The sequence below is a fragment of the Ranitomeya variabilis genome, chromosome 3 (assembly GCF_051348905.1).
Source record: "Ranitomeya variabilis isolate aRanVar5 chromosome 3, aRanVar5.hap1, whole genome shotgun sequence".
In the NCBI taxonomy this organism is placed as follows: Eukaryota; Metazoa; Chordata; class Amphibia; order Anura; family Dendrobatidae; genus Ranitomeya; species Ranitomeya variabilis.
Genome location: NC_135234.1, coordinates 165,258,538 through 165,272,070, shown reverse-complemented (window position 1 = coordinate 165,272,070; position 13,533 = coordinate 165,258,538). Strand labels below are relative to the sequence as shown.

The following is a 13,533-nucleotide window of genomic DNA, read 5'->3' as shown; positions in this document are numbered from 1 at the left end:
ACACTCACATTTGGACTGCACTCGGATGACATCTGAGTGCAGCCTGATTCTTACAGCATAACAGTTGTATTCCACGGTGCCCATTAAAATAAACAGCTCCACCAGAGTGGGTGGCATTGTTTGCAGTACAGTTGAACTTCATTATGGCTAATAGAGAGGAGTGTTTAGTGCCCCCTTTTATAGTGCTGGTATTCCTTTAAAGGAGTCAAAGAGCACAGATGGCTTGAAGGGAATGTGTTGGAACAATCCCACCCCTCAAACTCTTTATATGGTCTGAAAGATAACACAGGTCTCCAAAAAGAAAATTTCAAGAGCTGTTTTCGTTATTCCACATAATCTTAAGGTTTTTTGGTGAGCTGAATCTGAAAATGACCTCAGTTTTGTCATAGGACATCACGTTTCCTCACAATTTAGGTAACTATGTTAAATAAGGCAATACCACAAAATAAGTGAAAATAGACTTATAAAATTACCGTAATTTTTTATTACAAATTTTTCAGGAAAATAATTTTTGAACTGAAATGAGCTCACTAACACTTCTCTGTGAGGCTCCTCTTGGTACATTTACGCTTGTGAGTAGCATCTGGAATGTCTCTCTGAAGCATCCAACAGTAATCTGCCTTGATTGTAATGCTCCATTTTCCCTGGTATCTACTTTCTATCACTTTAATGTCCTGGTGGAATCATTCACCTTGCTCTTCATTCACAGCTCCCAAATTTTCAGGAAAGTAGTCAAGGTTGGAATGGAGGAAATGCACTTTCAAACTCATCAGGCAACCTAAAGCTTGAAATGCTTTCAGCATTCTTCCGACGATCATTTTGTAGTCAGTATCTTTTTTATTGCCTAAAAATTTATCTACGATCTCTTTAAATGCAATCCACCCTTCTTTTTGAGGATCCAGCATGGTATTGACAAACTCTTTATCAGCTATAAACCTTCCAATGTCTGGTCCAATGAACACATCTTCCTTCAATTTTGTCTCCGAGGCTTGGAAACTTGGTGACCAAGTATTTGAAACATTCCCCATCTCTTGAAAGTGATTTTCTGAATTGCTTCATCAAGCCCAATTTTATGTGGAGAGGTGGTAGAAGAACTTTATAGGGCAGTACCAAAGTTTCTCGGAGGACATTTTTTTACCTACTTTGAGTACCCTCGGCTGCCAACTCTTCTTGGTCCAGTGATTTTGTTGGTCTCGGCTGTCCCTCGGACACAGGAAACAAGGGTATTTGGTATACCCAGCTTTTTGCCTGAGCAGCATGCACAAGTTCTTCAAAACCAAACACACTTGCCAACCATGGTCTTTGTATTTAGGTTTACGAAGAACCATTTCCAAGTTCTCATAGGTTTCCTTCAAGTGTACGGAATGACCTACAGGGATGGAAGCATAAAAAATGCCATTATGGAGTAAAACTGCTTTGAGAGTTCTTTTTGAAGAATCTATAATAAATGGGCATAAATAACAAAAATGTCCAGGAAGGATGGGAAATCTTGAAAAATGAGATTCTCAAAGCACAATCATTAACAATTCCAAAAAGTGGGAAGAATACGAAGCATTTAAGGAAACCAGGATGGATGAACACAACACAGAACTTAAACACATGCTAAAAAGGAAGAAAGAAATGTTTATCAAATGGAAAGAGGGAGACATATCTAAAGAAGAATATAATGCTGTCTGCAGAACCTGCAGGGCACGAATCAGATTATCTAAAGCTGACAATTAATTAAGGCTTGCAAGAGACGTCAAAAGCAATAAAAAAGGATTTTGGGGATATGTCAAAAGTAAATGAAAAGTCAAGGATGCTATAGGATTTTTACAGGATATTTTGTTATATATCCTTTGTTGGAAATGACAGAGGTCAAACTTTTTCTGTAAGTCTTCACAAGGTTGGCACACACTGTTGGTAGTATGTTGGCCCATTCCTCCATGCAGATCTCATCTAGAGCAGTGATGTTTTGGACCTGTTGCTGGGCAACATGGACTTTCAGCTCCCTCCAAAGGTTTTCTATTGGGTTGAGATCTGGAGACTGGCTAGGCCAATCCAGGACCTTCATATGCTTCCGACGAAGCCACTCCTTCATTGCCCTGGTGGTGTGTTTGGGATCATTATCATGCTGAAAGACCCATCCATGTTTCATCTTCAATGCCCTTGCTAATGGAAGGAGGTTTGCACTCAAAATCTCACAATACATGGCCCCATTCATTCTTTCATGTACACGGATCAGTTGTCCTGGTCCTTTTGCAGAGAAACAGCCCCAAAGCATGATGTTGCCACCCCCATACTTCACAGTAGGTATGGTGTTCTTTGGATGTAACTAAGCATTCTGTCTCCTCCAAACATGATGCGTTTTGTTTCTACCAAACAGTTCTACTTTGGTTTCATCAGACCATATGACATTCTCCCAATACTCTTCAGGATAATCCAAATGTTCTTTAGCAAATGTCAGATAGGCCCAGACATGTACTGGCTTAAGCAGGGGGACATGTCTGGTGCTGCAGGATCTGAGTCCCTTGTGGTGTAGTGTATTACTGATGGTAGCCTTTCTTACGGTGGTCCCAGCTCTATGCAAGTCATTCCCTAGGTCCCCCTGTGTGGTTCTGGGATTTTTGCTCACCATTCTTGCGATCATTTTGACCCCACAGGGTGAGATCTTGCATGGAGCCCCAGATTGAGGGAGATTATCAGTGGTCTTGTATGTCTTCCATTTTCGTATTATTGCCCCCACAGTTGATTTCATCACACCAAGCTGCTTGCCTATTGAAGATTCAGTCTTGCCAGCCTAATGCAGGGCTACAATTTTGTTTTTGGTGTCCTTGGACAGCTATTTGGTCTTCACCATAGTGGAGTTTGGAGTGTGACTGTTTGAGGTTGTGGACAGATGTCTTTTATACTGATAACAAGTTCAAACAGGTGCCATTACTACAGATAATGAGTGGTGGACAGAGGAGACTCTTAAAGAAGAAGTTACAGGTCTGTGAGAGCCAGAAATCTTATTTTTTTCCCCACTGTATGCCTCATTTGTATATGAATTAAAACAGTGATTTTGTTCTATCAGAAAGCAACAGATTGTATCAGTAAAGATGTTGATTACATTATCTTTCAGAGAGCAGCAATTTCAATTTAGTGAGGAGGAAAGGGGTGAATCATTCTGACATATTCTCTTTAAGCCTCCTAATGTAATCAATATTCCTGTGTTTAGGCTCACCAGGTGAGGTGGATCCTCTTAATTTTGGGTCCAAGTGACCACATGGGCACACCAAACATAGGACTAGGAGTCTTAATCTCAAGTCACAGAAGTGTGTCAGTGGGCCTTAAAAAGGTCTAGGGATATGATGTAACTGATCTACTTGGGGCAACTAGAAAAACCCGACGTGGAGCACAACAGAGGGCAGCAGACCCAGTAGAAGTGAGCAGAGCCCAGGATACCTGGGACGGGTGGGTAACATCCTTTAACAAATTATTGCTCTGTTTGTTGACTTCCAGAATGTTTATCAGTGAGTACTTTAGACACTCCTACTTAAACACACATAGTAAGGAAAATGTCACAATTCCTCTGCTCAGAGTGTCTGGGACTCACTGATGGACTGCGCTGTCATCCTATCCTGTGCTGGGGTGTGCTGAGCTGTCAGTGGACTGTTCTGTCATCCTATCCTGTGCTGGGGTGTGCTGAGCTGTCAGTGTTTTGATTAACAGCTCAGTTGACCTATCTGAGACTGGGACATGTAGAGATTTCCACAGGTGTTCCCTGTTCTTAGTAATTGCCCTGCTATTTAGGTGAGCTGTCTAACCCAGATCACTGCCAGTCAAAAGCTTGTGCTCTCTGGTTTGTGTTTGCCTGATCACTGTGCTGTAAGTTCTGATCTTCTGCTGCTGACCTTTGGACCCTGTTCTGACTAACCCTTTGTTATTGCCCCTTTGCTTCTGATCTTCTGCTGCTGACCTTTGGACCTTGTTCTGACTATCCATTTGTTATTGCCAGTTGGCTTATCCACTGTTTCTCTGGTATTCTGACCTGGATTGTAACCTGACTTATGACTTCGTATTTTCCCTTTTTTTAAATACGTGCCCTTTTGGTATGAACCCCGGAACTTCTGACTTCGCTGACTCATGACCTGTTTGTAGGTTGTGACTAGCGTCACAGAAAAATTTAGAATATGATGTAAAATATACCTGCATATATTTAAACAGCATGCATTAGCACACTATGAATATTGAATAAATAAATTAGGCTATTACTACACAACAAAAAATATTTTACTTAGTTCTAACATTTTTTTTTTATCAAAAAGTGATTAAGCTCATCTACCATTGACAAGGTGCACATCATTGATGGTCCCTATCTCTAGTGACTTATCTCTCTTATCTGCCTAGCCAGGCCTCATATGAACTGGAAAGAGAGAGGCTCCAGCTTAGCTCGAATTAAAACAAGTCTGAGAAAGATGTTTGGATAAGGGTATGTGGCCCAATATTATTACTACACGTCAAAAAATGTGAGGTTCTTAGTTGACATTTTTTGACCAAAAACTAAGTTCTCAGGGATGTGCCTCATGGATTGTCCCTCACTAGTGACTCACCTCTCTATGGGATGGCCACAATCACAATCCACAAGTCACAAAGCACACAGACAAGTCTTGCCCTCCTAAAGCAATAGATTAATGTCACAATCAGCATAATGTATAACAATAGGGTTTTATGTACAAGTAAAATATGCCTGTATATCAAGCGGTCATGTTATTTAATTGGGTTTAAGGATGAAAAAAATATTTTCATAAAGAAGAAAATGAATTCTGAATGGAAACAATTTTAGGAACTGTAAACCTATATTTGAGAAACAATTTTAGGATATCACATAGCGGACACAGGGTAACATGAGAGCCCAATACACCTCATAACCCAGGCATTCCACATCAACTCTTACCCAAGGCATTGACATTGGCTCAAATGTGACAGTTAAAAATAACCCCTCAAAAATCTGAACCATCATTTAGAAGTTGAGCTTGGCTGGGATGTGAACAAGATCAGAGAAGTTTAGATGCTTTATCTTAAAATATTCGCAATCTATAAAAACAACACCGGGCAGTGACATTCCATGGTTTATTAATGCATTTTTATGGCCAGAAACAGCTCATTTCGTCCCTGAGATATACACATTTGGCATTGGTGTTTCTGTTTGGTATTTTGACATGTAGGCAATTTCTTATTTTACAGTTGTTGTTATATTTTTGCATATCTTATATTTTTGGAAGGTTAAGTCTTCAGATGTTTTACATACGTGCCCATTCGGTCTTTATCGTACTAGTCACCTGAGAAGGAATTAAATTGGGGAAGCTTAAGAGCTGTTTATTTGGAGGATTTTTCTTATCAATTCCATATGCTCATTTTGCTAACAGGAAATATTAAAAAATGTGAAGGTTTTTTGCATTTCTAAAAATTTACTGTAACCCTTTAGATCTGGAGTTAATTACCATTTCATGTAATTGTTTTTTCTCCTCTTCTTCTAAGAGTCATAACTTTTTAGACATAGCCATAGGAGACGGCATATTTTTATGCAGGATAAGTTGAAATTTACAGTGACACCATTAACTTGATAATGTAAAAATGGGAAAAAAATTCTAATTGGAGTGAAACTGTGAAGAAACTGCAATTCCGCTATTGTTTTTTTTTTGGTTCATTTTCACATTCCATGTTTTGGGTTTAATATGTGGTAAAATGACCCGGTCAATATGTTTGTGGAGATGCCAAACTTGGATAGGTGTGGTGATAAAGTGGACTGTTATCGATGCAGCAATATAAAATATGCTTCTTTTTTTGGAATGGGAAATAGGGGGGAGGGGGATTTAAACTTTTATTTTGTGTTTAATTTTTAATTTATTGTAAGTTTAAAATTTTGATTACATTGTGGTGGGTAATAAAAAATGATAATCTACTCGTAGGAGTACAAAGATGGTTGAAAGCCATTGGCACTCTGTGATTGCAAACTGGACCTTAATCTGTTTTTGCTTTTTTGTTTTTTCCTCCCCTTCTTCCCTGAGCCATAACTTTGTTTTTCTGCTTACATAAACGTATGAGGGATTACCGTATTTTTTTGGAGTTGTACTTTTGAATGACACTATTCATTTTACCACATGGTATAATGGAAATCGGGGAAAAAATTCCAAGTGGGGTGAAGCTGTGAAAACTCCCCCACAATTCTGACATTGTTTTTTGGGAATTGTTTTTACTGTGTACATTTTGTGGTAAAAATTACCATGAAATATGATTCTCCTCATCAGCAATTATGGTGATACCAAACATGTCCAGTTTTTTTTTTATTTAGTGGTGAGAAAAAAAATCAGAAGTTTGAAGAAAATTTTTTTTTGTGCTGTGTCGTCATTTTCTGTGACCCGTAACATTTTCGTTTTTCGATCAATGGAGCTGTGTGATGGCTTATTTATTGCATGTCAAGATGACTTTTTTATTGATATCATTTTGGGATGGATATTACAGCATTTTTGTTGTCTTGCAGCGACCAAAAGAACATAATTTTGGCATCCTTGAATTTTTCTTGTTTATGGTGTTTTTCGATTGGGTTAATTATTTTTATGTTTTCTGAAAGCAGACTTTTCTGAGTGCGGCAATTCCACATATGTGTATTTTTATCTTTATTTTTACCGGGAGGAAAGAGGTTGTGATTTGAACTTTTATGTTTACATTTTTTTCTTATTTTTTTAATCTTTTTTTTTTTACTTTTCACTATTAGTTTCCTTAGGGGACTTACAGATGCGATTGTCTACTATTGTTTTGTGCTACATACAGCAATGCCACTGTATTGCTATATATAGTAAGGTCTGCTTTGAATCCCGTCCACAGGTTGGGTTTTGAGTGAGCTCTGTAGTGACAAGCACGGAGGTCTTCAACGTACCCCCTGATATCATTGCATCCTATCGGTGACCCGCAATCGCGTCGAGGGCTTGCCTATGGGCACATGGAATGAAGCACCCCCATGCCAGCACTTATTAAATGCTGCTGTCGGAGTTTGACAGCGGCATTTAATAGATCAAATCACCACCTGCGATTGTTAGAGGCAGAACCCAGCGGTACCACACAGCCATCACCTGCTGGGTGTGGGGCAAACTCACCATGTGAGCCCACTCCATAGACCCGCTTCCGACTTGTGCTGTACATGTATGGCGGATATTGTGAACGGGTTAATGGATCCTTCCAGGAGCAAATCACTTAAACGACAGACATGGACAGTGGCATCTAAGTTGGTGAACAGCATCATCAGTACATCATAGTGAGCGGTGGCTGTAACCACGTCACTGCCCTGACTGACGGCCAGCTTAGCATCGCTGCACTTGCCGAGCGATGGCCGCACGGCTTCAGAACGCTACTGACCTGCAGATTAACCTAATACTTACTCTTAACATATCTATAAGGCCCTGTTAAACTTGATGTATGCCAAATGAGTGTCCTCACGTTTCTGAAGTGACTCAGCATGACACTTTTTTATATATGGAACTGCATAGAAGACAGAAGCATCCAGGAAAAAAGCAATATATATATAAATTTGGTTTAATTATGATACAGTGAAAATATTGGAGTCTTCCTCCAGAGGTATAAAAAGAGAAAGGCTCTTACCGTATGACTGGGCAGACATAATGAGCACAGAGCCTTACCTGTGCATTATAAAGAAGGTTCCAAAACTTTTATGGCATATGTTAAAGCGATAGGCTCTTCAAGACATCTCCTTCTCTAAGGGCATCTGTCCGGGTGATTGGCTGATGTCTCTGGCTAGACATTTTTAATGTGTGTGTGTATATAATGCAGAGTGGCAATCACTCATACTCAGCAGCACTGTGGCAGGAAAACCCCTGACATTTAAGCGTATGCCTTCTTGAGCAACGAGAGCATGTGAATGAATATACGTATAACAAGGAAGCTATATGAATAATTTAGTTTTTAATATTGATATAAACCTTAATAAAAGAGGATCCGTTTCTTGCAGTGTAATTTACAATGATGACTATAAACCACCAGGTGGAGCATTAGCACAAGTTATGATAGGACACGTAGCGCCATCTCTGTCGTCTCTTCGTGGCTTAGCCCAATGTCATTGTGCAGTCATGCTGGCTTCATCCATAGACAAATGAGCTCATAAAAACTTACTGGCAAACTGTAAATTCATTGCAGGGAGTTCAGTTAATGAATGAATGTAAATCTGTTTATGGCAATGTGTTCTGCGCTTGTCCCTTCTTCAATTAGACGTGATTGCTCACCACATGCTACAATCTCAGCAAAACGAAAGCCCTCGGTTATAGGAGACCTAAGGCTTATTAGAACATTGTGAGCACCAGGGGAGGTCTGTGTGCACCACGCAACAGATATGTTATGTCTTGTTTAAAGAGTTGTCCTACCTTGTTAAATGGTAAAAACAAGCAACTATGCAATTTACCTGCTTATAAAAATCTTCTCAGTTCTCAAGTACAGGTCACTTTTTAATTCTATAGTTTGTGTAATGTGTAAATTACTGCCTGCTGCAGCAGTCTGTCAGAAGTAGCCAGTTTCCTGGGCAAGAAGCGTGTTTTTCACGCGCTTTGATTTAGAACTTGTAAGGGCTGAACTGGACAGACTGCTGGTTCCACATTCCGATAGATGCTACTGCATTTTGGTAGAGAAAAAAAAATTAGGCTCCATCAAGATGGTGCCGGCGGCACCTGCGCAGTAGCATCTATCGTGTTCTGATAGTTGCTACTGCGCAGGTGCCGTTAGTGCCATCTTAATGGAGCCTAAATTTTTTTCTCTACCAAAATGGCGCCTCCACAGTAACATCTATCACATCACAGATGGAGGGGTGAGCAATGAAATGCTTCTTCTGTCACACCAGCCCCATGATAATGTCTTATTCACTGGGTTACTAGAAGCTGCCCCAGCCACGACCCCCACATCAGTCAGGAAGCCAGTGTCCTGATAATAGCTATTTCCCTGCAGACAGCAGGAGTGTGGCCACACCCCCTATTCTCAGGATGGCTGTTCCTTATAAGGGGGAGCTGCACTTAGTTGGGGGGGAGCAGTGAGGAGCAGCTCCTGTCACACAGAATTGCAAGTGTTATAAAAATCATACAAGTGCACTGAGCATCTAATCTTTATAGAGTATGAGGGCAGGGACAGTACAGCATTTTTTTTTATCTCCCCGGAGTACCCCTTTAATGAATTTGATGCATCTTCTAACTACTGTACTACTGTGTGCTTTGTCAGAAATGTAATTGCCTTTGCATACGTTGCAGATTTGTCACAGATTTGTCCCTTTTTTCTGTGCAGATTTGTCACAAAATCTGAAGGGTTTCCTGATGTCAGTGAAGTGAATGAGAATCCTGAAGTCTCATGCACACGTAGCTTATTTTTGGCTTGCAGATTTGTTGTAGATTTAAATCTGCAGCATGTCAATTCATGTCTTTCAGTGTTTTTGATACAGATTTCACTCAAAAACGCAATTATTTTACGCTGCGTTTTTCCTGCCAAGAGATGGAGAAATTTTTGCACTAAATACTTGATGTGTGCACATAAACCTACTCCCGTCAGGGATGGAGTGACATTTCTGGCACAATACCAATTTGATGAAATATTTCCTTGGGTGTTACTTCACAGTCCCAGCCTGGCTTCTCCCCAGCTAGTGGCCATGCCATGGGTGCCGCATTGGTCAATACAAGTGTTTGAAGCGAGATCTCGCCCACTGGCGGGAGTATATATAACACATAAATACCCTCCGGGCCCTGGTCAGAAATCGGTAAATCCTCACAGCTCACTGCAGTCACACAGAGTGATTGCAGACTTATCGATTGGACAACCCCTTTAAAACAGGCTTCCACAGGCAGTCATTTCAATCTCCACTCTGTTTGCAGAACTTAATGAGCGTGCCCCTAAACTATAATCCTGTTATCTGGACTTTGGTGCAGAGACTCCAACGTTTTATCTGCAGAGTGGTCGCCTAATGGTGGAGCTAACTTAAAAATGACTCCATACAAACCGAGATCAGAATGAGAGAATAGCTAGACTATAACAGCCAGGCAAGGCCTGGTCAAAATTTAAGAGAAAGGCAGCACAATCAAGCCAACACAAGGTCAGGCAGTCCGAGGTCAGAATTAGAGTGGGAGTTCCAATTCCCTTGGGTCAGAGCACAAAATAGCAACCCAGAAATGTGCACCTGGGGTATCCCAACAATACAATAACTGCCACTAGGTATAGAACACAGAAAAGATAAATGGGGCAATGGGACCGGTGAGTGACGATCATTCTGATAAGACAGATGAGAACAATATGCACTCCCTATTCAGCATCTCCATCATTGTCACCTAGAAGACTGGAGCAGCGGCTAATGGCAGAGAACGTCGTAGGTGCGCAGCGCAGTGTCTCAGTCCATCTATCTATAATCATTCTTTCTGTCATTGTTCAGCTATTCCTCTTTTTTTTTAGTTCCCTATGGCGGATATTGCTTCAATCATGGGTAAACTAAGAAGTATCAGCGAATCCAACTCCAGAGAGATAAAACAACATTTTCTGGCTAATGATCCAAGAAACAGGAATGAGATGATGTATGAAACCTTCAGGTATAGAATGTGAATGTAAAATATGGCTGTGTGATCCTAGGGTGGGCTATATTTATCATGGTTTAAGGGAGTCTATCACAGAAATGCTTTTACTGTGTGTGATGACTTCATGGTGACCAGAGAGGTGTCAGAGGTTACACTTGCCTCTCTGGTTTCCCCAATCTCTCTATTTAGAATACAGTGCTGAGTGGTCTGATCTATCAGCATGATTTAGGAAGTCATGGGATGAATTAATCCACCGCCATACACCACCGGCGTGTTCTTGAGTGTATTCACAGCTGCACTAAGTACATAACTATAACTCTTGTATTTTGCGGGACACGTAGCCCTTGGCATTCCATCTATGTAGCTAAGATGTCAACACGTGGAAATGTTTGACCAACTACTGACACTATTGCACCACCAACAAACTGCATCTTACTGTTTGTGCAAAACATATAATATAATATTTGTTTTTTAATAATGTTTTTAATTATTAGTGTTTATTTTTCATTGAATACATATTAAATCCTATTTACTATGCACAAAACATGCAATAATAAGTGTAAGGACAGAGTGACAAGTCTCTCCCCATACATGCACTAAGGGAGAAATATGTCTTCGGCTATTAAACTATGTTTTTCTCTGCAAAACTGCAGTTTTTCAGAGGTAAACATATATGGCTGAAATCATGGAGCCACTGTCAGGTTCCCTTTAAACATTTAACTTGGGACACACGCCAGCCATTGTGTTCATCATCGCAATATGGAGAATTACAGATAAAACTAGGGAAAAACAAACCAGACAAGTCATACAATATAGTAGCACAATCTGCTCTCTGTTTAGGGTAATCCCTCCTCAGCATAAGCCTGCAGTTCCTTTGTATGCCCAACAACCCTTCTCAGTAGTAAAGGGTTAGTTCATTAGATCCAGCCCCTTGATCAGCCCAAAATATCTCTCTCTGCAGTCAATAACTTTGCAGAAATATCCATCATGGCTTGTCTAAGTTATCTATTTTTCAGGTATACTGCCTTGAAAAGTATTCATACCACCTGAACTTTTCCACATGTTTTTAACATTACACTCACAAGCTTAAATGTATTTTATTGGGATTTTATGTGATATGCCAACACAAAGTAGCAAGTGTTTGTAAAGGGTAAAGGAAATTATATATGGTTTTCTAATTATTTTAAAAATATAAATCTGACAATTGTGACATGCATTTGTATTCTGCAAACCCACCCAAGTCAATATTTTGTATGGCCACCTTTGGCTGCAATTACTGCTGAAAGTCTTTTGGGGTATGTCTCTATGAGTTTTACACATCTAGAGACAGAAATTTTTGCCCATTCTTGTTTGCAAACTAGCTCTAGCTCAGTGAGATTGGATGGAGGTGTCTGTGAACAGAAAGTCTTGTTACAGATTCTCAATGGGATTTAAATCTGGACATTGAGTATGCCATTTAAACACATGAATATGCTTTGATCTAAATCATTCCATTGTAGCTCTGGCAGTATGTTTAGGGTTTGTTGTCTGTTGGAAGGTGAACCTACACCCCAGTCTCAAGTCTTTTGCATCCTCTAACAGGTTTTCCTCCAGGATTGCCTTGTATTTAGCTCCATCCGTCTTCCCATCAACTCTGACCAGCTTCCGTGTCCCTGCTGATGAAAAGCATCCAAACAGCATGCTGCCACCACCATGTTTGAAGGTGGGGATGGTGTTCTCATGGTGATGTGCAGTGTTAGTTTCCGCCACAAATAGCGTTTTGCATTTAGCTCAAAACGTCTTACTTTGGTTTTATCTGACTAGACTTGCAGCAGTAATTGCAGCAAAAGCAGGTCCTAAATTGACTCGGGGATTGAATACAAATGCATATCACAATTTTCAGATTTCTATTTTTTAAATATTATTTTAGAAATCTGTAAATCATTTCCCTTACACTTCACAAATACTTCCTACTTAGGATGGGCATATTGCATAAAGTTCCAATATAAAACATTTAAGTTTGTGAGTGTAACATGAAAATATGTAGAAAAGTTCATGGGGTATGAATATTTTTTAAAGGCGCTATATCTTGGTCTCTTGCTGTTTATATGCCAATTTTTGTGTCAGCTGTTTTATATGTTCCTTCAGAAGTTTCATCTGACTTTCCATGCCTTTTGATTTTCCTTTCATCTTTGAGAGATCTTTCAATAGTTGGAATGCTTTATTTTTCATTGCAGTATTGTCTTCCTCATCAGGTTTAATCCTTTTAATTGCACCCCTTCTGAAAGCTGAGAAGTGTCTTTTGATTTTTTCTTATCAAAAGCATTTAGTTATGTATCTGGATTAGATTGTGTCTGTTTTCTTGTAGTATTTGGGGGTCACAATGACTTTAGCCATATTTTTCACAAGTTAAATTTTTCTTCTGTTCTTATTTTCAGTAGTGTCATGACACTGTCCTTCTGTCAGGTTCCATTTTGCTGTTTCTTAATGGTTTTTTGATGTCTGTTGCCCAGTCCTCAATGCTATGTGTGGCTATAGTCATGGCATCCATTTGTGCAGGGTCTCACCTGTTCCTTTAACTGTGTTAAGAAAATATAAATGCTTATGTACTTTGGCAAAGATTATCACCTGCTTTCCATCCCAGATTGCACTCATCAACATGAAATTTAACAATGAGTTCTTTAGCTTTCATTCACTTTACACCTTCTAGACTGGGAACATACAACATGTCTTTTACTGGTATGGCTATGTTCTGTTAAATTTTTCTGGGGCACATTAGGACTCTTTATCCAGTTCCTATTGCATGTTATTCTGCTTCCTTTATCAAGATAGATTGTTTCCTGGATATTTAAATCAAGTTATGTGAAAAATGATTCTATAATTTGTCAGGAATCAATGCACCAACTTCATAATGTCTGATTATTTTGGGCACTCCGGCTGCAATGGTAAACCATCGGCTCTATGTGATAGCACATCGGCAATG

At 39.7% G+C, this 13,533-nt stretch overlaps 1 protein-coding gene across 2 annotated transcripts in view; it reads left to right on the top strand.

Moving 5' to 3' along the window:
* The window catches only part of EFHC2 (EF-hand domain containing 2), a 109,983-nt gene that overhangs the window by 71,434 nt on the left and 25,016 nt on the right, over positions 1–13,533 (top strand). For both annotated transcript variants that reach the window (XM_077294824.1, XM_077294823.1), the window contains exon 11: positions 10,453–10,586. In XM_077294824.1, coding sequence (XP_077150939.1) covers positions 10,453–10,586 — 134 coding nt within the window. The remainder of the gene's footprint in view (positions 1–10,452; positions 10,587–13,533) is intronic.